General features: G+C 42.6%; 1 protein-coding gene across 3 annotated transcripts in view; it reads right to left on the minus strand.

The window, feature by feature from the left end:
• Positions 1 to 401: 401 nt before the first annotated feature.
• LOC119175056 (aspartyl/asparaginyl beta-hydroxylase) overlaps positions 402 to 25776 on the minus strand; it is a 48778-nt gene continuing 23403 nt past the window's right edge. For 2 of the 3 annotated variants that reach the window (XM_037426247.2, XM_037426245.2), the window contains exons 10-14: positions 17372 to 17509; positions 8576 to 8705; positions 5741 to 5832; positions 3671 to 3801; positions 402 to 1386 (exon numbers count right to left, since the gene is read on the minus strand). In XM_037426247.2, the coding sequence (XP_037282144.1) occupies positions 1236 to 1386; positions 3671 to 3801; positions 5741 to 5832; positions 8576 to 8705; positions 17372 to 17509 (642 nt within the window). In that variant the 3' untranslated portion in view covers positions 402 to 1235. Of the gene's footprint in view, positions 1387 to 3666; positions 3802 to 5667; positions 5833 to 8575; positions 8706 to 17371; positions 17510 to 25776 lie in introns of those variants that run through there. The other variant, XR_012895278.1, reaches the window with a different exon arrangement.

Genomic DNA, 25776 nt, shown 5'->3' on the forward strand with positions numbered 1-25776 from the left:
CCTACTTACCGATATGCACACTCATTGGTTGCTAATTAAGTAGGTCTATATTGCTTCCTATTGTGTTATAAACTGCATTATCATTGTAACTATCTGAGCAATGCCAACAGCACACAAGTATATTACTAAATGCCCTTTGAAGCAAACTGCACAGTTCTGCATTTTTGCCAAGCTCTTGTGTTTGCACTCAAGGCCTCAAAAAAAGTCAAAGAAGGCAACACGATTCAGGTTGTCTACCCTCAAAACACACATACTGAGAGTGCAATGCACAAATGTATATATTTATTTGTTGTATTAGAAAGCAACAGAAAATATGAGTAAACATCTCAACATAAGTAGCAAGGAAATGAAGAATCCAAATATTTAAGTGGGTAAGCAGGACTGCAATCAAATGACACCACTTTGTTCAACAAGTAACAAGACTTTATTACAGCTGTTGTGGAGCAGCTTAACCAGCAGCCTCACTCAGACAGGGAAGAGCCAGACATGTAAACTATTACGATGCTGCCAGGCACTTTAGTTTGAGGAATTGCGAGTAGCTTACTTATATATATAAAAAAAAAAAGGGTGGCAGTGACCTATTTTCTTTGGCAGAGTCCCAGAGAGCAGAAAAACTAGTGATATTGTGTCAAACATGCTTCATTAAATGGACCATGTACATTCGGCATAAAGGCACTGTGAGATGCCAAAACGAAGGTCGTAGAGCAAGAAGCATTGAAGAGGAGGAACTCCGCTATTTCTAGTTGCCAGATACAATGCCACAAGCCCACCATAACACCAGCCAAAAAAAGAGCACCCTTCCCCTTAAGTTTATACATGGCCACACAAAGACGCATGCATGAAAATACAGAGGAAAAAGAAATCTAATATCTAATGACCCCCCCCCCCCCCCCATCCAGAAAGCAATTTCCGGCTACACCCCTAAAGCTGATGGCCTAGATGGAAATCGCCACTGTTTCAGTTCATAAACCAAGAAATCATGGGTGTGGCTGCAATTAGTACTTGTCCCAAGAAACATTAATTATTATTTTTTTATAGTGCCTCACAATACACACTATGAGGTGCCACACAACTGTATGTACCTCTGTCACTGCATACTATTTTGGCGATGTTATGCGGTCATCCACAATGACTAAAGGTTAACCTCTTCAGTACTTTTGCTCAGTAGCAAATGCTAGCGAATTCAATGACTTTATAAATTATTAATCAGAGTCAAAAGCCAGAATTAGTAAAAGCTAGATAGGCGACAAGCTGGCTTTCTGACTAGCCGATAGATCAGGGTGCCAAAAATCAACAATGAGCACTAGGCGCAAGCTGTCCCCTTCGTGCCAAACTTCATGCTCAAAGGAGTCGTCAAACATCAGCACTTTGCCTTCTTTCCATTCCCTGCAGAGAGCAGAGCAGTGAACAATATCAGACGATTTTTATATGTACACAACGGTGCACATTGAATGTCTATTAGATTGATCAGTCAAACTATATAAGGGACACAGCGGCCATGAGAGATACACGGGGTGCTGCAGAATGTCTATAGCTACCTGGTAGTCTTCAATATGCATTCACTTTGGGCACAAGAGCGTACTCGAGTTCTGCCACTACTAGATTTCGGACAGAAACTCAATCCTACAATGCAGAACGTCCTAGATACTGAGACTACATAGCAGCTAGAAAAAATAGTATTGAAGGCAAACAAACACATAGTTAAACAAATGAAAAATGAATACTCTCTTGCAGAGTACTACTTGTGAACACTAATGGTAACTTTGACAAATCATGATGGTGCGTGGGGAGCACCATGCACCAGTGCATATTTGGCTTTAATAAGAAGCTACTTATCAAATCTGGCACAATGTGTATCAATAAACCGAGGGTTATCATAAGCCATGAACGCTAGGAATGGCGTACCTCAAAGTAGCCTTTTGAGGCCTGTATTATTAAATATTTTTATCAATGATAGTGTACGTATTGACAGCTCTGTCGAATAGGTAATCTATGCGGACGATACAAGTAAATTTTTTTTCTCCAGCTGATGACCTCATTGTTTGTGCTAATAAAATACTAAATAAGGTATATGCTTGGACTGCAGCAAATTATCTACATATTATTTGCTCTAAAGGTAAGGCTGTACTGTTCCGTGCGAAATCAAAATCATTTGAAACTTCTCACAAACTATTACTTAATTATGTCAAAATTAATCTTGCTCAAACAGTTAAAACTCTCGGCGTTGCGCACATTAGTTATAAATTTCGTAAAGTTTTAGGTGTGATGCGTTGATGCCAGAATATACTACCTGTGAAGTAAGAAAATGTTAGTATACAATGCTATTTTCTCATCCCATTTACATTATTATCATCTTGTCTGGTCTACAGGCTCTAAAACATTATTAAATAACCTAGTCGTATTACAAAAAATTCTTTGTGATGTATTGAAGGTGCATTCTATAACGCACACACTGCCCCAATATTTGTAAAATACAGAATATTAAGAATTGCTAGTTACTACAAATACCAGCTTCTGCCAACTTTTAAATCAGAAATATGCCGAGAAAGAGCTGTTATTATTCTGTGCCATAAGTAGCTATCTTCTGCGCTATGTTTCTTTGTATAGTTCAATCATGTGTTTTTGCTTTTTTTTCTATTTTAAACATTGTATCCAGTTTGATGTCCTTTGTCGTTGTGTAACCGCTTGCGCAAGTATGTAGTTATGTCACACAATTGGTTCCTCTACTAGCCAGTTAGGCTATGGGACCAAACAAGTGTTTGTGAAGTTTTTGTTACATGGATGTGAAAGTTACAAAAAAAAAAGTACCCTTTTACATACATTGGCCGCCTTGCAACCAAATCCTGCCAGTCGAGTCACTCAAAATACGGAAACTTGGCATGTACCACGTGCTCGCACGAATTATGGATTTGAAACGCTACATTACCGTCTTCCAAGAATGATGAACAAATGGGAATTACCTATTGGTAATCTGTGTACATTGTCTAAAACTGATATGTTAAATTGGATGAGCTGATTGTGTTTTCCATGAATGTTGGGCGATATTTGTTACGGTTACTTTGTTTTATTCGTTCATACATTGCATTGTTATGAATAGTCTTGTATGTATTTCAGAGTTGCTATTTTATTATTTGCTGTCATGGTCCACATGCGCATTTTTTTGTATTGTTGCTTTTCACTGCCTGTAATATTTTGTAATTTTGTAACTTATAGATTTTTTTTTTCACTGGGCGAAGGGGCCAGTCAAGTTGTGACATGCAGCTTTTTTCTCTTCGAACTAAGACACGTATACAATGTGTTTTTTGTGTGTTTGTCATGGAGTTAAATAAATAAACTCAAATTATTTTGCCTAACCTGTGGTGATAGTGCCTGTGCGCATCAAGTGTCTGCGATCAGGCGCTATGGCCCACAATTGTAAGGTGTTGCTTGTACGTGACGTCAAGGGTTACATGTGTGTGCTATATATGTATGCTGGTTGCATGAAATAGAGGTTGGTTGATGTTATCTCGCCCACATTGGAAGTGGCTCAGTCCCTTTCCTCTGCTTCTGCGGCCGGCCAAGATGCGCATGGCCTTTCGCTAGGCCGCAACACGACACAACCATCCCAGTAGCTGGGCACACTTTGTCAAAGATGCTACAGGACTAATGAACAACAGCAACAGTGCACTACCTTGTCTCATTGGCCACTCGGATGCGAACTTTTGGGGGCACTACAAGTCCAAGGTGTGAGCGAAGTCGACAGTTTGTTGGCCCTACATGAGCCCAAACATGGGTGCCTGGGTGCATGACAGAAAACTTTGCCTGAAACGAGACAATTTGACTCGCACTTTTCAAGGGAAAAAGGTAAAAACATTTTACGCACACCAATGCAAATATTTAGTGTCGTCTCACTGTGCTATTAAAATACCTCATATGATAATTTAGGATTTTATTTACCCGGTAAAAATTTGAGCTACCTCCTACTTTGTCTACTTTGTTTTTTCTCAGATGTCACTCAGTATTGATGAATAAGACAATCTGCATTTTTCATTTTCCAGTGCTGCACGCTACCGTTTTGGTAGGGTTTTGCTTGGAGCTGGGACAATACGCAATGCCAGATGCAAAGCTTCCAACATGAAGAAACGCTTTGAGACTTTTCCATTAGAGGTAGGACTGGGACATCGTGAAAAAAGATGGATAGGCATTTTTGCTTGCCCACTTCGTCCAAGAAAAAATTAAATCTTGCGTAAACTATCGAATATTGTCGTAATGAGCAAGATTTTTTTTATGTGAAGTGCTGTGCCTCCTCCCATCCGTAAGTCACAAAAGCTTATGAGCACATCAGCAAAAGCATGAAGAGGAAACTACTACTGGCCATGAGAAATGCAAATCATACCATGACAATGTACATAAAATGCATGTTTTGTTGACATCACTGTACCACATTTGAGGGAGTAACCATATCTGCAACACAGATCTTCATCCAGCAGCTGCACTTGATGTGGAACCACATCCTTCTCTACTGTGCAATGATCTCAGTTGTCTTACTTTTTTCAACACCTGCTCCAGTCTGATTTTTGTTGCAAGATATTTGTGACTGTCTGTCTAAAGCAGAAAAGTAACTACAATTAAGGATACATGCTGTGCATGTCATGTTACTTTTAGTGAACTAGCAAAAAAATGAACACGTGCCATTACCACATATTGTTGAAGCTGTCCAGGCACACAACCAGGGACCAAATTTGGCTACAAGGGCATATAGCAGCCGGTTCATCACAAATGGCCCCAAATCCTCCTAGTCTGTGTTGTTTAATGTAGCCAAGATACTTAAAGAAGGCTATCAATCACCATCATCACACTGCTGCAGTGTTTGCACAACCAGCAAAGATTTAAGAGTATGTATGAAACAGAGACATTTCTTTCTGGAATGGTGTTATGGAAAAAGTACAGCCTCCTTTGTCGGCCCTCACATCACTTCACCACGGGACTATTATGGGCAATGTTGGATGCAAATGAGATGCCATTTTGCACTTTTATTCTGACCTGCACAATACAAAAAAGTTATGTGCTTCCTAGTTTGCAAACAAACCCAGAAAGTTATGTGCTAACTGCCATTTCTATTGCGATTACTAATGAGTACTTCAAGAAATTAAATTTACAGTTGTCCATATTGTGCGATGACATTTGATGCTGGAGTGCCTTGCAGTGCAGCTGAAATGAGGCAAAGATTGATGCTTATTGGTATTGCTTAGCAATGTGCACAAAAAGATAAACAACGTATCATTGCTGTAAAATATCATAGGTTACTGTAAATATATTACTCCCCAGTTTTAGTACCATAGAGCGCACTGAAAAACAGAAAGAAAACGTTGAAGAACTCGTAAACATTTGGCAGCAAAAAAGAGTGGCTAGTGTCTCAATGAGACTACAACCGGCATGTCCCCAAGGTTGCTGCGCTGGGCCCAATGCTTGTGTCTGTGGCCCGTTCACTAATGTCCCCAGCTAGTAAACCTATTAGTAATTTATTTATATTGAGCAATATAACAATTTTATTAAATGTATGGGTATGCGATTTTACAAAAGAAAGAGAACATCCTGCTACATCTAAACTGTTGTGCATATGGGAGATTTCATATTGTCATTGTTACAAAATAAATTAACAGACACTACTCCAAGAAAAACGTGTACCTGTAGACCCTTTGCTCTCAGATTCTGCCATCACGGCTTTCTTCATGGTGACAACACTTCAGTGGAGACCTACCTGCCCTCTCTTGCAGCCAGCAGCATCTTTCATAAGGCTTATCAGTGCACAGGTTTTAGGAGCCAATCTGCAGTTCCTCTCAATTTTTCGACCTGAAAGGCAGGACATTTTCGGTTTATTCTCTCCAGTGGCAGTGGCTATGTTTACATACACAACTTGTTTACATTAGTTGTGTAAACTTGCGGGCAAAAACAAAAGTAAAATACATAGCACATTGGACGAAGTGGGCCTTCTGCGTAGTCATCAGAACCTGAATTGACCTCAGTGTATTATTTGTATTATCTGTATTATTTGCTTATCCCTTACTAAATATATTACCGCTGCATGACAGCATTCTTTTGCACATTGTTATTCCTACATACAAGTTTCGAAGAAACATTATACTCAGTTTGTCAGTTTAACTTCATTAACACATTACCCAATACCTTTCTCTTTGTTAATGCTGTTAACAATTTAATGTGCACACAGAAACTATAGGGCATTTTCTTTTATAAATACTGCAGCCAGTCCTTGGAATGCTCTTCCTACAGAAATAACTTCATCATCCAATCAGCATTTTTTAACTCACTGTGCCAGCACTTCCTCTGCAATTCATAATTAGAAGAAAAAAAAAGCTTAGTTTTCCTTTGTGGTTTGTGTACTCTTCAGCCTTTTGTTGATGATGATGTTTGGCATTTTGTTTCATGGCCAAAGAGCTCCGATTCATGTTTTGTTGTTTTGTTTTTATATTATTTTCTTACACACTGTGCATAGCTGTTTCCTTTTACGCATCGCATGAAGATTTGTTTTGTATACACCTCTTTTTACACAAATTTTCATACAGATTTTTTTTTACGTGCTGCATAATTTATAGCTTTTTTTGCACATTATATAACGATTTTTTTTGTTCCATATACACCGTTGTATGAAATCTTAATACACGAACTTAATAACATTATCTGTGATAGGGACCCCTTCTTCCTTTTTCTTTATTTTTCTCATATTTTTTTGTATTTCTTTCTTTCTCTGTCTATTTATTTCTCTTCCTTGCTATTTTTCTTCCTCTTTCTTTCTGTTCTGCGCTTGCTTCACTTCCTTTTAATTTTTCGAATGTGGTTTTGCCTGTGATACGTGAAGGGGCAACAGTATAGTACATCAGATTGGTGCTCTAAGGAGCTCCGTACTTGTCATCCAGGCACTCGAAGAACAAGAGGATGACTTTCTTCAGGTGCAAGCATGCATTCAACATGCTACGCATGGCTACTATGCTATTTGTGGTTTTGCCTGCGTTAAGCCAGGCTACGGTAGCATACAGCAGCATACAACAGCCCCGGGCCTATAAAGCACTTCAGAGTCATATTGTCCTGACTTGAAAGCCATCTTGGCACTAACCGTGACAAATATGCTTCAACAAGCCCACTTTGCTTCTGTGAACGTATAGAAAAGAAGAGCCTGCTCTAAAATAGTTGATGGCATCTTGGCAATTGCTTCGCAAAGTGACTGTGGTATAAGACCTGTGTCTACATTCAAGAAGTGCTTTCCACTACCAACAGCATACTTCAATTGATGGTGCACGAGTTTAATCAAATGTCCATCCACCGCAATGCATTTGGCCATGATAGGGTGGCTATTCATTCCGCACCTTTTCCACTGCACCGCGACAACCACTTCCGACAAAAGAATGTTTGTAATTACAGTAAAAACTCCGAGCAAGCACACATACCCCGTCCCCTCTCTCCATTTTCACTCTTTCGCTGCTTTTAATTGCCTATCAAGAGAGCATAAAAATAGTAAATGCATGCTTAGGCAATAACACATTTCATTAGGAGCACGGGTCTGTGTTCTTTATTCTTAGCACTTTTGTGCTACCATCTTGATTTTTGATTTGAAAACAAGAAAGGAGCCTCCCCATTTAGATCTTGGCAGATTATCTTTCCCTGTGAAGGGGAGGAAAGAAGGGGTGCTTGTTTGAGATTTGACGGTGGCATGATTATGTATGATGACCATGCAGTTTACGAGGCACACCTGAGGCCAGAAACTACAGTTTCCTATTACCTTTGCAGATGATGATGCCATCATCATGGATGCAATTATGGTGGTGTTATCATTTTGAAGGATTGCAGCTAACACAATGACATAGATAGCAGTAAAAACAAACAAACAAAAAAAGGCTGCAAAGGCTTAACCGGGCATGAGGAGTCCTGGCTTTCTAGGTATCATACAGTTCCAGCTGACGACTGCAGCAGTAAATACTACGTACACCGTTTCATATTTATTTGCATAAAGCGGTGCTATAGGGGTAGCCCACAACGACTAGGTGCGACCAAATACATGGCATCCATGCTAATGACATTTCTGTACCATTTAATAAAGCATACTTAGGGTAGGACCAGAGTATTAGTGCAAGTTCTCAAATTTTTCTGAAGTAACCACATTTGAAACAATAAGGTTTTACAGTGCAAATTTGTGTGACCTATATAGGAAGTTTTCTGACAACAATCTTCAGCAAAAGTGAACTTCCTTGTGGATCCCTTCAACTTCATTGCAGAGAGGTTTGAGTGCATCTAGTGCACACGACTCCTCCAGCTACATTGTCGGCTCATTGGCATTCATATTTAACACAAGGTGGCACTTTACCACGAATGTGTTTCAATATGAAGTGTATTATGAATAAAAAATGCAGTAAGACACTAAAATAAAATGAAATGACAAAAAAAGTACCTGATTTTATCGCTGTATACATTTTAAATAGCTTCCTTGTTTTTAACTTCACATGACATGGATCAGAAAAAAAAATAAATGTATAGCAACAACTTGATAAAATACACATAGTAACAAACTTGTAGTAGTACTTGCCTCTCACAAACATTTCGAATTGCTTCCAGTCGCCAGAGTCCCTCAGGTTCTCAGCTTCAGGTTTAAAACCTTTGTCAGTCATTAGAGAGAGTGCCTCATTCTTTATGTCAATCCAGTGCTTTTCAAGTTCCTGCAGCAAAAGTGAGAATGTGAGACATAAAATTTGCAACTTGCACTCGTTTTGGACCAACGACCCCCTACAACAAAAAAAGTGGCCAGGAAACGGGCACCCTGACCTCTGTGAATATTGTGGTTGTCAACAAATTCTTGATAAGTGTTTGGTCATGGAACGTTTAACAAGCACACAGTGTGCAAGATTAGCAAAGCCTTCCACACCCTCAATTTCGCTTTGAAGCTGTGCAATTCCGGGGCCTACTGATGTGGCAGGCCTTGGATACACGTTTGCTGTGTGGCCTTTATTACATGTATGCACATTTCTGCTAATGTTTTATGGTTTCGCACAGATACCTCTTCGCTATATACTATTGGAACTATTTTGCAATAAACCTTATTTTTTTCTTCAGCGTTGTGTCTGCATCTTTTTCTCGTCCCGTTTTCAGTGCCGTTTTATTCTTCATTCGCCATGCACCAACTGGCCCAATCAAGAACACTGCTAACGTTACACTTTTAACTAAGCCAGAAGCTCGCAAAGATATGTTAAAATTAGTAAGCACAACTTGGGTTTCATACTCAGATATTGCAAAGAGGTGGAATTCCACGGTCAATAGCATGTGCAAGAACTACTTGGGCAAATCAGACATCCAGAGCTTTCAAATGTAGGATTACAGAGATAGTCTACAATGTGCGGGTCAAATAGCTGATGGCATTCCACGTATGCAGAACTGGTACCTGATAATGTGTTTGGTTCTTATCATTGCTAAAGTGGCCTGCAGAAGTGCATGCTAACAAAATAAGGTGCTGACACTAAAAAAAAAAATGTTGCAAACTTATGCTATCAGATGAGTTGAAGTGTAGCAGTTGAAAAAAAATTGAAGGTGACCCTAACGTTAGACATAGGCATCTACACTTGCACGTTGACATTCAAGCTCTCTGGTGTATTCCTTGTTTACCAGCGCAAAAAACAGAACACTTAAGAAGGTCTTTTAATCGCTTCATTTGATCAAGTTATTTTTCCATTGCTTTGATGCATGCCATGAAAATGCCTTGCATTCAAAGTAATTAAATGACTAGTGATTTAGTGCTATTTATTCTTCATTCATGCAAAACTCCCCTTTGCTCGGAGGTGTTATAGCAGGGGGGTTACAAAGATGAAAAAACACATATTCATTGTTACTGCACACTTGCTCAGACAGCAAACCATTCTACTCGATGGTTTTCACAAAAAACGAATTCGCGTACAGGTTCGTCCTGGTCCGGCAGGGCCTTATTTTGTGTATATGATCCATATGTTAAGATATGTACTCTGGCTGTTTTAGGTAAAGGTCTCTCTCAATTCCCGTTTTATTATGAAATATCTGATATAACAACATCAAACGTAGTTTTTTACACCGTGATGAAAGCGACTCCCAGTTTAAGCCTTTTTTTCATATCGGTACAATTGTGATTTCTTCCATACCGACTCGGGACAAACCTGGCTGCTCTGTTATGAATTTTTTATATTTTATTAATCAAGCCTACTTGTGACGGGTCCCAAAGAGTACAAGCTTATTCTAAAATTGGTCGAATATAGGCCAGGTAAGCCATGTTTTTAAGCTGATAATCTGCACATCTCAAGTTCCTTTGAATATAGTTCAATGCCACCACAGCCTTAGCAACCACATTATCCACATGTGCATTCCAGGAACAATCGTGCGACAGTAATACAGCCAAATATTTGTGAACAATCGTGCGACAGTAATACACCCAAATATTTTTACCTACATTTTATATCTAAAATAATTCTACTTGAATAATAGTTAGCATTTATTATTTTTTTCTTTGAAAAACACATGTGGATGCACTTGTTAGGGTTTAAATTCATTTGCCGTATAAGACACCATTGATAAATACGTTCAAGGTCAGCCTGTAATTCACTGACATCATGTTCATGTTGAACTTTTCCATAAATAACGCAATCATCTGTAAATAGCCGAATATTAGAGCCTATGCCCACATTAATGCCATTAATAAAAATGACGAATATAGTAGAGGCCCCAGCACAGACCCCTGAGGATCGCTAAATGTTACTTCAAGAAAATCTGATTTAATACCATTTAAAACAACGCATTGGCAGCGTTGAAACAAGTACCGTATTTACTCAATTCTACTGCATTCTCGATTGTAATGCGCACCCGGTTTCCACGACGAAAAAAAAGAAGTAAGACATCGATTGCAACGCGCACCCATTTTTCTCGTTGGCCCACACGATCACACCACTCAGGAAAAAGATTCCTTTTGGGAGCGTCTTCCATTTAAATATGAGGTACGGGGGAAGCTTGTGCCTATCTGACGTGCAATGGAGCATTGCCGTCACTCTAGTTTTACCGTGGCCCGATGTCAGCACGCGAACTTGCTTCGCCCCCTTCTTCTCGACGGTTGTGGTGCCAGGCATGTCGAAGTAAAGAGGCGTCTGATCGGCATTCCCGATTTGCCCAAGCAGGGAGCCGTTGTTGTGCCGCAATTTTAGGACGAAATCTCTGAAAACTGAAGCTTTTCTTCGTACTCCTCCAGCAACTTTTGGCATATGCCCGTTCGCCTTCAGAGGAAAAAGCCTTTCCTCTTCATAAAATTAGTTAACCAGCACCTGCTCGCTTTAAACTGTCTCCGCATTAGCCCTTTTTCTAAGGCTAACTGCACAGCCTGCACTTGGAGCAGTTCTGTCGTCACGGGCCGCTGTGCCGCTCACTGCTCAATCACATACTCGCCGAGCAGCTCTTCAATTTGCGGAAACCGACCCTGCTGTGGTCCACTAAAGCCTTTGCGTGAATCTTTGCTGTCAACAATATCCTGCTTTTGTTTCCGCCAGTCCCGCACGCACGTTTCGGGAACTCCGAACGACCGCGATGCGGCCCGATTTACGTCCGTTTCTGCACACGCCATGACTTCTTTCAAAAGCGGCATCGTGGTGCACTCGAATTTTTGGAGTCGGCCCTTCCATGCCGTCCATGCTAATGCACTACAAGATGACGAACTCCTCAGCACACGTACGAAGTGCTGCACATGGGAAACACATAGGCAGAAATGGCCGACGCGCCACGCCGACGCACGTAGACGGGGCCATTTTGGAATGCCGATGGCAATAGAATGACCGTATAAATTTTTTTTCGTATTCGATTCTAACGCGCGTGCAATTTATGAACTCTATTAACCGGAAAAAAGGTGCACGTTAAATTCGAGTAAATACGGTACTTTTCAATCCAATGAAGAATTTTTTTGTCTATATTTAGCGCTCGTAGTTTTCCAAGAAGCAGAGGATGGGAAACAGTGTCAAAGGCCTTGCTATAATCCAGAAAAATGCAGTCTCTTTGGCCACCCAAGTCTATTTCTGACGCTAGGTCGTTAAAAAAACTCAAGAAGCTGTATTGTACATGAAAAACCTTTACAAGAACTGTGTTGTTTCTTTGTTAATAAATTGTGATCTAATAAATACTTGATTGATATGTGGGGTTTAACGTCCCAAAACCACCATATGATTATGAGAGACGCCGTAGTGGAGGGCTCCGGAAATTTCGACCACATGGGGTTCTTTAACGTGCACCCAAATTTGAGCACACGGGCCTACAACATTTCCGCCTCCATTGGAAATGCAGCCACCGCAGCCGGGATACTAATAAATACTTCATTAGAGCATTGTATATTATATTTTCAATAATCTTGCAGGATATCGATGTAAGCGAAATAGCTCTATAATTCACGACGTCTTTCTTGGAACCTCTTTTGTGAATTGGGACTACATTAGCTACTTTCCAATCTTGTGGCAACCGACCAGTACATAATGATTTTTCAAAGATTAAGTAAAGATAAAGTGAAATGTAACGGTAAATGGTGAAATGGTGAAATGTAAATGGTAAAGTGAAAAATATGTGTGTCTCTCCTTAGATGTTCAGTCTTTTGCACTGGTAAATCTGTCTTAAGCATGAAACAAGCAGCAGTTGTAGCTGCATTCCTTGGCTTTAACAGTGTTTCATCCCACTGCCAAAGTAGTTCTCAGAGGCCACCTTGAAAGAAAGATGATCTGCTCAAACAAGTGTTGCAACTATCACAGCTTCTCGCAAGAAAAGCATCTGCTCTTTCAATGAACTCAGTTAGTTGTCTTAAGCAAGCTAATGGCTCAATATCATAGTATGTGCAGACGACGTCCGATTTCCTGAACCCTTCAGAAACCGTGACAACGTCCGAAAAAATGAATTCAAGCGAAAACACACTTTTGAATAGGTATTTTTTGCTGACAGAGAGAGTCGCAGCATGAGTACAGGGTTCTCATTGCAAGTCAGCAAATAGATCGTTTGGGTGACCTTGAAAAGAGCCGAAAAAAAAAATATACAATGTGGCCGGCACTACTGCATTTGCAAAAACTTAGGCGAGGAGGAAAGGGCGAGGGGCGGGAAAAGTTGCTTATTGTCGTTTGCACGGCGTTCCATTTGCTTGTGATGATGTCTGCCTGAATTTCAGTGAACACCATGTCGCTGTACATCGATGACAGTGTCAGTGCTCGTGTCAACTCCAAGCTCGTTGGCTGTGTAGGCACTGCCTCTTTGATCTCAGTGTCAGAGTCGTTCTCGGAATCCTCTGTAACTTGATGTATAATTTTGTCATCGTTCAATTCTGCACACATCTTGAGGTCTTTGTCAACGTTGGCGAAGCTCTCAAGGCTTATTGGAATCGAAACATCGGCAAAGTGCAGGTCATCGAAGGCAACGTCCACGGGTGGAAAAGTTCGTTGCACACGCTGTCCACTCCGGGCGAGACAGCCGTCACGGTATCCAGTATGAAGATCACATGGTGAAAACCATTCCGGAGGGTCTGTTGTGTAACCACCTTTCACGAGTCTGCAAGCATGCTGACAGCAGACCGAAGGTCAACAGCGTAGCTTTTGTCACTGTTGGAGCACAGGATGCACTATAGAGTTTCATATGCCTCGGAACCGAAAATGCCTCAATCCAGTGCTCGCCAATACGTTGCCAGCTATAGCCTCTGGCTATAGTGCCTAGAATATACTGGCTAGTGTGCTGAGCGGAGGGGTTCACAATGGGAGAAAATGGCACGACCGATGACGCCTTCCAACTTTCGCCAGCAGGCGTCGCCACTTGTCGCTAAGGTGCTGCCAGTGCAGCTTGTGCGTATGCGTGTTACCGGTGTTGCTTCTGCGGCATTGTCAGTTCTTAGTGCCTTGTGTTGTCAGAAGTTGTATAAGTGACGTGTGCATTGCTCTGAACAAGTTCGCGCTGTTCGTTGTGCCACTGAGAACCGCGAAGACATGATTCAACGGGAGAGGCATCAGGGCAGGCAGAATACGTTGATTGATTTGATTGATTGATATGTGAGGTTTAATGTCTCAAAACCACCATATGATTATGAGAGACGCCATAGTGGAGGGCTCCAGAAATTTTGACCACCGAGAGTTCTTTAACGTGCACCCAAATCTGAACACATGGGCCTACTACAGCATTCTCGCCTCTACCAAAAATGCAGCTGTTGCATCAAACGGCTGCAGAAGAATCAAAAGGCTGCCTTCTGTTCCTTGATGTCCTTGTGAAACGAGACGGTAGGCGCCTGACTTTCAGCGCGTACAGAAAATAAACACACACCGGTCGTTTTCTAAGCTTCAATTCTGTGCACCCATCCTGCCAAAAACGTTCTGTTGTGTATACACTCGTAAAGCACGCTTGGAGGATTTGTTCTAGGGAAGAAGACGCAGTAGAAGATGTTGAGTCCGTTTTACGGGAGCTGGCTACTTGCGGATACCCGCTTTCCTTCATGAACTCGGTGCAGCGACAACTGCAGCGTCCGGCTCAGTCACACACCATTGCTACAAGAAAACGCGCATCGGTGCCTTACGTCCCAGGCTTCAGCGAGACCCTCGCTCGGGTATTGCGCGGCTACGATGTCCAAGTGGCTCACGTTCTGGCACGAAAGCTCCGAGGTCGTCTTACAAATGTCAAAGATAAGTTGGACAGACATGATTTTCCCAGCGTGGTGTATAAAATTCCTTGCAAAGACTGGGAATACGGATACATTGGCGAAACGGGCAATTACAAAAGAAGGCTCCGGGAACATTTTAATGACGTCAAGAACAAGAAAGTAGCTTCTAATGCCCTCGCAGAACATGTTGCGTCTACTGTGCACGCTATCGACTAGTATAAAGCCTGCATCATTGCCACGGAAAGAAAGTTGTTACCACGATTGCACATATAATCTCTGGCTATTCAAACTACTGCGCATACGTTGAACAGAAATATTGGGACACTCCCCCCTGTGTACGCGCGATGTCTGCAACACGTGATGAAACATGCATAAGAAGAGCGCACTACGCCATTTGCGGTCACTGTGAACAAGGCTCCCATGTGGGGAGCCAAAACGTCTTTTTTAAGTTTTGTGTATTTCACCTTGGTCGGCGTTTGTTATTTTGCGCTTAGAATAACAATTCAAGCTGAAGAATTCATCACTAAATCTGCATCACAGATTCTTTGTGGCAGATGTGACCTGAAACCTGATTCGGGAAAATTCGCCAAATTCAGAGAACTGAATCTTTCCGAGAACCTTGAACTTGGTGTTGATACTGAAGGGGAGAGCTGCACGCAGTGCCAACATCTGCAAAGGCTCATGCAAAACAGATTGCGCAGGAATAAGCGCACAGCACGCTGTCAGTATGCAACATGCCCTAAACAATCAAACAATGTATCTCATGCGAAAAAAAAAAAGAAAAACTGGCCACAGTGCAACAGCAGGTGGCTTACATGAAAGTGGAAAATGAGGCACTAAATGAGCAGTGCAAGAAAGAATAGCAACCCTCCCTCGAAAGCAGCAACTTGCTGTGAAGACCTGTTTTCTAGCTGCCCAACAAGAATCTATGAAACGCATCTTGTACGATGAGAACTAAATAGTCGAGTGCCTTCTGATGCAAATGCGTAGCCCGAGACTCTATGAGCACCTACGCAAAGAAAAGATAATTGTTTTGCCGGGGCGAGCTTACATGCAAAAGTACATGCAGTGGTTTAAAGGCAGTGTTGGACTTAATTCAAATATATTTCCTGCCTTAAAAAAACAAACCAGAAAGATGGATTTTTTAGCCTCCACGGGGGCCTCCTCATCGACCAGCTCCGGTCAAAATATCTTCACGCTTGACAATTATCAAAGCCACGTGATCTGACTAACTCGGCAGAGAGTATGCCCTTAGCATGATGCTGCATCATACCGAGTGTAATAAAATAAAATATACCATGACTGAGCAGTTTCAATAGCAGTTGACTAGATTGAGGTCGAGTAAAACCAATGCACTGAAAAAAAAAAAAAAAAACGTGAACAGGCCGGGATGAAGAAAAAAAAAAAACACTCAAGCACTTTTGTTCAGTCCCATGTGGCACGATTTTTAACACAGTAAGATGTACCAAGTGGCAGCCAGCTGCGACGACACCCTTAATCGAGCAAGCTCGACCGCGAACGTTCTCATGTAGCTACGAAAAGTCCGAGTTTTATTGTTTGAGATTGAAACTGCCGTGAGCCTATCTTACGACACGATTTCTTGCATCTGATGCATCAGCCTTAGCTTATTATTTTCAAATGACTTCTTGTATTCGACCTTGGTCATTATAAGCACGAAATCGTGAAAACAAGTAGACGACATAAGGTGCGCGAGTGTGAAATGCTTAGTTATTTTGTCCTTCCGAACCAGCGGAGGATTCTCTTCGGGCATTTACTTGGCACTAAGACTTCCTCCGTACAGTCAAGTGTCTTGTGAAGTGTGTTAAAAGCAACGGAGAAGACTAGATTCGTGGCAGAAAGTGCTGCGCTATGCTGCTCATAGTGCAGGAGCCGCCGACGCGCGGTGGACCTTAGAGAGTGGCAGTGCCACCATGCGGTGACTTCGGGAAGGCATCAGCGTGGCTGCCACGCAATAGTGCGCGCTCAGCCCACTAGTCAGTACATTCTAGGCACTATACTCTGGCCGTAGCTTAGGTGAGAGGCTAGGACTGGCAACGGATTGGCGTGCGCTGGATTGCATCATTTTCCGTTTTGAGGGTACGGCAGCTGCGGCGCGGTGGTTTCGAGTGTCCGAAAAAAACTTGAATGGCGGCATCGATGGTGACTTCGAGTCTGCGATTAGCAACAAGAAGTCCAAATAATCGGATGGCGGAAGCTACAAACCTTTATAATTTCAGACTTTTTAATACTGATGAGTGCGGCGAGTTGGGCAGGTTGGTAACGATGCATGACTAAGAAATCTTAGCGCCACAGAACGGAAACAAAAGAAAGAAACGTAGACAACACGAGCGCTTTGACATTGACTCTACATTGACTCTACGGGGAACTTGGTGGTGCTAGAGATGATCCCGGAAAATCGGGCATGTCCAGAACTTCAGGCACCTGATTTCTCGGGTGCCGACAGTATGTGTACAATTCTCAACTCGAACCAGAACCATTGATTTCATACAAACTGCATTTTTCAAAACACTATCTTTCGATATTCAGAAAATTGTAAGTGGTTGAGTGCAAGGGCTTGGGAAAGAAATGAAAGTGTCCGTTGCTGCTTGTCACACAAAAGAGTCGTGCTCAGTCATTGAGACACAAAACACGCCGTGTGCTTTCAACTCAATCCGAGCAAAGGTAACAGTGGCTACAACACAAAAGGCGGCATACCTTAAGATCTGATGCATACGGCGTTTCCTTTGGGTCCCACCATGGCTGTGCTTTCAGGCCATCGACGCTGTACAGAGAGCGCTGGTAAACAGATGCAAAGAGCCCCTCCTTGACTCCTTCTTTGTAGACCTCCAGGGCCTGAGGAAAGTATTGCTTTGTACTATCACAAGTTATTGTAATCTTCGAGGTGCACAGAATGCATCAATGTAAGGTTACCAAAAGTAGAGGTCCTTAAAGAAAAAGGTCTGTTGTGCGCTTCAGCATTTTAATGCAGGACGCAGCACAAGAATACTATATGATGAAGAAGGTAAAGAATAGCACCTGTCTTTGTTTTATATATTGCACTAAAAGGTTTGAATGATGATTGAATGGATACAACTTCATTTGAAAAAAAAAAAGTACTCAATGTGACTGGGCCCCTAGACTTCCAGGTACCCTCTGGCTGACATCTCTAGGCAGGCCCGATCCACCAGCCACAACTAGTCATCCAAGCCAGTGGCCGAAAGAGCGGCCTCCCACGAGGAAAGGGAAGGATTAGGGATAGGGTCTACCAACAAGGGTTTTGCGCAGCTCTACAAGCAGTGGAAAAAATCAGTCCGGGTTGATGCAATGTGGTTGGTTAAGAGCGGGTTGAAATGGGTGTGCCAGATAGGGAAAAATAAATGCTTCTATCTGGAGCTGGTGCCATATTGAATTCTGATTAGGGGTGGGGGAGTGGTGCGGGGCAAAAAAATCTCGTCTGCCATTTTGGTAATATGTCGAAATATCATGCTGGGTGCGGATTTTCTCTCCTGGTTTTTTCTTTTAACATGCACAGACTTGTGCTGTTTCAAACTGTTGTGTGCGCATACTGTGAGGCACTACAATGGTGGGTGACTTAGAAAAGAGTTAGGAAATTCTACCCTGAGGCACACAAAGCAAAATTCAATACAACATGTGTATAAGTCTTGTGAAGAATTTTCAACAGAAAATGCAGAATCTAAACCAACTAGGAAAAAGGCCAGCAGAAGCTGCAAAAATCTATAACGTACAGGAAGCCTAGGGAACACAGAGAAATTCAAACCTCAGTTAACTCATTCTCAACCCAAGCAAAAGAATTAGTAAGTTCAGCAGTTAATCAGTCAGCATATTCGTATTTTTTTTTCATCAAAACAAACAGTGATGAAAAAGAAACTGGAGACGGTGACAAAGCTGCAGATGCTGCAGTTTGACTAAGCACTGTCCAACCCTGTACGAGTGCTGACAGGTTAAATGTACAGTCCTGTCAACTATTGGCGCGAACACAGCGCAACGTGGACGCACTTCGCGAGGCACCAGTGCTCATGTATTGCCCGATTTTTTATGACGCGCTTGAGCGCTCTCCAAGGGCATTGCAAAATAATGCGCAGTTTTCTGGAAACGACGCGAGTGATTCCTTCCTTCACTGCTTCAATTGCAGTTAATTGCATGCATCTTTTCAAATTGCTCAGGATTGTTTTGGTTTATCGCAAGGCTACTAAGACTTGCTGGATTCTTGAAGGAGAATGTCCGCATTCCCCTAGCTTTACGGCGAACAGAAGAGTATTTTCAGGGATTTCTTAAATGGGGCTTTGCTGCTTTTTTTACATAACGTGCGTGCGTGTGTGCTCTGAAGTGGCGTATCAAAGCTTGGACTAACAAGGCGGCCGAGTCCTCTTTTAGCTTCTTCAGATTTACCACCTCAACGATGACATGTATTCCGCACGTATGTCATCGTAACGGTAAGGCATTCTCCTTGTGGCCTATTTCGCACTAAAGAGGCAGCAACGAACACTCGTGTCTGTAAGTAGACGGAGCCGTGGCAGCGACTCCTAACTTCAGAGTGGCCTCATACTCTCTCCAATGTTCCTGATATTGCTAATGCACTATCAACCGCAGCTCAGATATCAGCCAATGTTTCAACTGGTGTCATGAAAAGAAGGCTTGTGTTGAGTACTACACAGTGAGAACAGCAACAGTAATCTCTGTAAGAAAAGTAACTTTGGCCGTGGCACAATGTGGTGTTCATCTCTTTGAGAGACATAATAAAAGCTTTCTCGTCGCAGTGCTTCTGACATTCACTGACTGAAATTGTAAAAAAGATAAGCTTATGAGCACGTTGGTCAATGCTCTTAAGAGTATGGGAAATGCAGCTTCGTTACATGTACATGAAGCATGGGCCTATAGCTTTCAACACGTCATCGGCCAGCAGTAAAAGGGAATGCGGCAGGGGCAATGGTTGAAGGATGTCAATCTAATCTTTTGAATTGCATCTTTCGAGGAATCTTTAAGCATCAGCTACCCATGGCCTTATCCGTTGCTATCAGCCCAAGTGTAACAGACGTTGTCATACAGTGCTTTCCTGCCCTTTGAACCACGCTTGGGCAGTAACGCGTTACCGGTAACTAGTTACTTTTTCCAGTAACTTTTAACTATAACCAGTTACTTTTAAGTTAGAGGGAGTTGTAAATGAAACACTTACTATTTTACACAGTAACTTTATCGAAAAAGGGCGTTATAGTTACTTTTGTCTCTATAAAAAATTTTCCTACAGCAACACTCGTGAAAGGCCATTGTTAAACGATTTTAATTTATTTCTACTTTTTCTTTACCATGTTCTCTCCACCTTTCAACTTTTCACGATAGGGCTTCCCTCGCAGATTAGAAAACGTCGCTACGAGGAATACAGTCGACTCTCGTTAATACGAAGATCACGGGGACCGCAAAAAACTTTGAATTAAGCGGAATTCCAATTAACCACAATGAACGAAAAATACATTTATTTCAAAGCAGTTTATGAGAAAAAATCTGTGATAGCCGTTTGCTTCTGTTTGCTGAATCTTGCAGCAGAAAGCAAGTCCTGCAGGCTGTATATGTGCCCAAGTGCTTCCTCGGCGTTGCTCTCAGCAGTGAAAAACCGCTGCGCAAGGGCAAGGCCTGCGGCTACATCAGCAGCCCGCGGTAGTGGCTCACTTGCGGCGTCGTCGTCGTCAACCCCAGTTTTGTGACTAGGCTCGCTGGGCTGAACCATCTCCACGATCTCAGCGTCCGACAGTGCACCGCACGTTTCTACCGAACTGTCAGTGGCAATGTACTCCTCGAAAGGGACGTCGCCGAGAGCTGGCAGGAGACCATCAACGTCAAGCTCACCTGTGTCTTCTTCCCCCACTGTACAAGACGCGTCATTATCTGCACCACATGGAATGAAGCCGCACGCCCTAAAGCAGTTGGCAATGGTTTCATCCTTTACGTGACCCCACGCTTGCGCCAGCATATGGAAACGCTGAGTCTGCACACGACCGTAACGAGATCAACAATGAGGCCCGTAACCGGAACCGCCGGAGCAGCCGTTTCGTGATCTGGGGCACTGCATGCAACTGCGATGCCATCAGCTGACGCTTTGAGCTGCGGCACTGTGGTCAACTGCGATGCCCTTGGGTGCCCGTCGGACGCGCATAGTTGTTTAGCACTTCGAAAATAGGAAATTTAACAAACATTACGATTTCCTCCGGGAATTCGATCGAAAATAAATTCGAATTAACCGAAATTTCAGACCTCTAGCTTCTAATTACCGAGAATTTCTTCCTGTTGAACTACATTCAAAACTGATGGGACCCCCACTCCACTTCCAATTAACCGATAACTCCAATTAAGCGACTTCGAATTATCGGGAGTCAACTGTATCTTTATTGCAGAAAACCACATTTGGGGTTTGCTTGTAAACTGCATGCCGTAAATCAATCACATCACAACGGAACAGCCCCCCCGCCTTCTTGCCACTATATATATTTTGTCACCTGACCTTCTAGCATTGTTCTTCATGAGCTGGTGGAGCATTTCTTGATCCGAAGTTCCTAAATATCGTGTTAACAGGTGGCTAGGAAACCGCAACACAGAGCGGCTGAAAACAGAAGGCGGTATACAAATAATTTTTTTTAAACTTTTGTGTAACTGATTCTACAAGTCTACTTCGACTTGATGTACAGTGGCAACAACAACAACAACAACAACCAAAAAAGACGGACACCCATCAGGCCATTAGTCACACATGATGTTGCAATCGTTTTCAGAAGTTGCCCTTCTTCATTATGGCTTCTTTTCATGCATCGTCGCATTGTTTATGTCAAATCTATGCCTACTCTGGCAGTGTTGAACAGGCTTTGTCTAACATGGGCATAGCCATGTGGGGGCACTTAAACCCTCCCCAAGTTTTTACAATTTTGGTTGTGTGTATAGACACACACACATACAAATACACGCACAAACATACATAAAGTATAAGTGAATCACATAGGCTTTTGCAGAGAAAATGCCTGTATTAGAGTTCAGAACACCGACATCTGAGAAAGATGGACCGACGGCTGCGTATGACACAGAAGTGTGAGATTTAGATGCATCTGTAAGGAACTCAGGACAGGTGTACTTGTGCTGCAGTTAAAGAAAGTATGTGCGGATATGTTGAAGAGGTGCATGTTTTGCGACTTCCACAATCTATTAATTGCCACTGCCACAGAGGGATATTTGCAGTGAGGGCTGCCAAATGCTGCTCGAGAAGTGGCACACCCATTTCTTTTGCCAGGTCCGTCACACGAAGTGCATGGGGCTGTCGCAGCAAAGCGCGGCTGTGAAAAAGAGTTGAGGAGGACACGTTATTGATTATGGGGTGCGTCGGGTGATCCTTGTTTGCGTTCACCTTCAGGAAATATACGAATTATATGAAAGATCTCTGCAGATGGAGTGACCACTCATTAGACTCAACGTAGAGGCTTTCTATAGGGCTAGTGTGAAAAGCACCCGTTGATAGGCGAATGCCTAGATGGACAGGATCAAGCATTTGCAAAGTGCTTTGTGTTGTAGTCTGATAGATTATTGCCCCGTTGTCTAAGCGGGTGTGCATGAGGCTTTTGTACAAATCTCTCAGGCACATTTTGTCACTACCCCCACGTGGTGCGTGACAAGATTTTTAGGACATTTATTGTTTTTATGCATTTATTTTTCAAATGCTTAATGTGTGATATGAATGTCAGTTTACTATCCAGAATCAAGCCCAAGAATTTGTGCTTCGTGTTCACAGAGAGATGCTAACCATGGAGGTAGATATCTGAGTCAGCACGAAGGCCTCGCTTACCAGAGAACAGGATGCAGGTACTTTTTTGAGCATTAAAGCTGAAACCATTTTCAACTGACCATGTTGCGATTTTGTTCAGAACTAGTTGCAACTGTCGCTCACACATTGCAAAATTGCATGACTTAAGACCTACTTGCACATCGTCGACATATGTGCAATAGAAAATATTTCGTGGGATGTAAAGATGCAAGGAATTCATCTTGATAATAAAAAAAGTGCAACTAAGCACACCACCCTGTGGCACACCCGTCTTTTGTAAAAATGTTTGGGACAACCCATTGCCCACCCACACAGAGAATGTCCGGTTGGACAAGTAACTTTAGATTATGATGAACATTCTACCGTGCACAACAAGGTGATGCAGGTCTCTTAATATACCAAAGCGCCATGTATTGTCGTAAGCTTTCTTCATATCGAGAAAGACTGACAGAAAATATTGACTGTGGACAAAAGTGTCTCGGATCTCTGCGTCGATACGTACTACCAGGTAGTCAATGATGGATCTGCCTTCTCGCCTTTGTTCTTTGACAATGGTTATCAGAAAAGGCAATGCCACAATCATGCAAAAGTTGGAATGATTAATTGGCCAATTCGGTGCTGTTGCAGCGGTGCAACTTATGAAAATGCAGCGGCCCAAGGGAACTAGATGGCGACCATCACGTAATATCTGCTCGCGATGAGTGCTGTCAACATTACCTGCAGTTACAAAACCACATCGTGGCACAGCAATGGTGTAAATTAGACAAAAAAAAGAAAAAACCTTTTGGAGCAGTGTGGCGCAGTAATTACGAGTTGGCGCAGGTCTCCCACCACTGAAATTGCTGAACAAAATGTGCTACCTTTTGAAAAAAAGTGTTTCACATGTTTTATAAGTGGATCATGTCTCAAGAGGGCTTGGGGTCAAGATTCGAGAAACATCAGTACTAAACCCCAGAATGTCTCAATACTAGACACCGATAACAAAATGAGGTGATTATGTTCCACGGTTATGTTTCAATACATGGCGACCCCGTGGAGTCTTCCCTCCCCCCCCCCCCCCCCCCCCAATGCTTGATACAAGCTCTATATAGCAGAAGAAAGAGTACTTAATTGCAATAGCCAAGTAATTATTGTGAGTATCATTCAGAAATATCACAAATATTGTATTCTTGATGAAGCCACCGGGCACACGCATGTTTGTAACTGCTTATTTGATCTTGAACAACAACAAGAACAACACGCGGCTCAAACTACACAACAAGCGAAGAGTACTTTTTTGCAATGCCCTTGAGGAGCGCTCAATCGCTACTGGCATGCTGATAGTTGGGCATGCTTTCCTGCAAAGCAAGCACGGCACTTGAGCACATAAGAGATTAGGCAATGCCTGTGGGCCTGCACAGATTAGCTTCGATGCGCCACAGTGTGTGCTGGCCCCCCGTGCAGCGCTGCGACAGTGTACCGTGTTCGCAAGAGTGGACAGCACTGTATAAGCAAAAGGCAAAATAATTATTGTGCTTATGACGCTGTTGCTATAGCAACAAGCAACGTGGTGCCTGACCACGCCGTTTTGTTTACGCGGTCGAACAGCTGGGTGAGGCTGGTAGAAATGAGCCTCCCCGACTTGTCAGAACTCGAAGAGGTCCTTTTGCTTCAGAGCGAGGCTTTACGCCTCCTGCGATAGGCTGCGCTCATCGTCGTCATTTCCGCCCGCCTATTTCTAGCGAGCGCCACTGTGCGCCGACGAGGTCGGCAGCAATGAGGTGACTTTATCGCACGATTAAAATACTAATGGTTTTAATATCGGTGCTTGGACCTATGCTAAAATTATCCCCGGCCATCGGTCTACCCAAAACACATTAAAAAAATAGGTGCTTCAAAAGTGTTGGAGGGACCCTTTAAAATTCCTCGCTCTAAGGCGGGTAAAAACACAGAAGTAATAAAATCATAACCATATCATGAAAAGTGTGTGGTGTTAATGGACGACGAAAGTTTGTGATAATAAAATAGTTCACACCCTTGCGTCCAAGGGCTGCGAGGCAAGTGCTTTGGTGAGTGTAGACACCGCAGCGGAGACCACTCTGGAGATGTCATGCTACGGAATGCCCGGGTACTTGATATAAAAGGTACAAACTTCTCTCAAAAAAGCTAACAACGATTTATAGGTGACAAGTGGTTCCCTACTGACGAACATTGCAAAATGAAGTGGTATCTGTTGTCGGTAGGGTAATGAAAAGTGTTGTATTCTCAGCGTGTCTAATTCTTTACACTAGATTAGAATGTGAAGTACCATGAGTGCTTTTCCACATCTATCCCACAAAGGTGGATCGCCACCAGACAAAAGAAATGAATGTGTTGTGTGTGTATGTCCTGTTCTTAAACTTGTCAGTATTACTTCTACGTGGCGTGATTTTGATACTGGCGGCCAATGACCAAGTTGCGGCTTCATGACATGCAATTTATTACCTGTGCGTGAGTCCCATGTGCTCTGCCAATAACTCCCGAGCTTTTGTTTTAGAAAAAATTTCAAATCGAGTGCAGGAGCTGGTATCAATGTATTGGTAGCGGTTTTGTTGGCGGATCTAGCTAGCTGGTTCACCAGATCGTTGCCTTGTATTTCACGGTGTTTTGGCATCGAACAGACTACAACACGCTGCTTAGATGAGTAGACTGTGCATAAGAGCGAATAAAGCGAGACAAGGACAGGGTTTCTGTACTTTTTTAAGAGATTTTAGAGCTTTTACTACATTTAAAGAATCTGTATATATTCTTGCCTTCTGTACTTTTATTTTTTAATGTGTTTAACGGCCGCAAGTATCGCATAAGCTTGGCCAGTGAAAATGTTTGCATCAGAGTGCAGGACGTTGGCTTTTGAAAAGGATGGGCCGACGGCTGCGTACAAGAAAGAAGTGTTGGACTTCGAAGCATCCGTAAAGAACTCAGGACATGTGTATTTATGTTGTAGTTCTAGGAAGTATGTTCGAATATGTGCAATTGGCACGTGCTTCGTAACCTCTAAGAAAGACACATCACAATCTATTGCCTGCCACTGCCACGGTGGCAGGATTGCTGCGGGAGCCATCAAACGGTGTTCAAATGGCACACTGGTTCCCTTTGCTAGGCCCCTAACATGGAGTGAGTAGGGCTGTCTCATAGAAGGCCATTTTTCAAGCACAGCAGAACTTAACATGTTGTTAATTGTCGAACATAAAGGGTGTTCCTAGTTAGCGTTCACTTTAAGATAATATTTAAAAGACATGTAACATCTCTGTAGGTGGAGCAACCATTCGTTCGATTCCACGTA

This window comes from Rhipicephalus microplus, chromosome 5 (assembly GCF_043290135.1).
Source record: "Rhipicephalus microplus isolate Deutch F79 chromosome 5, USDA_Rmic, whole genome shotgun sequence".
NCBI lineage: Eukaryota > Metazoa > Arthropoda > Arachnida > Ixodida > Ixodidae > Rhipicephalus > Rhipicephalus microplus.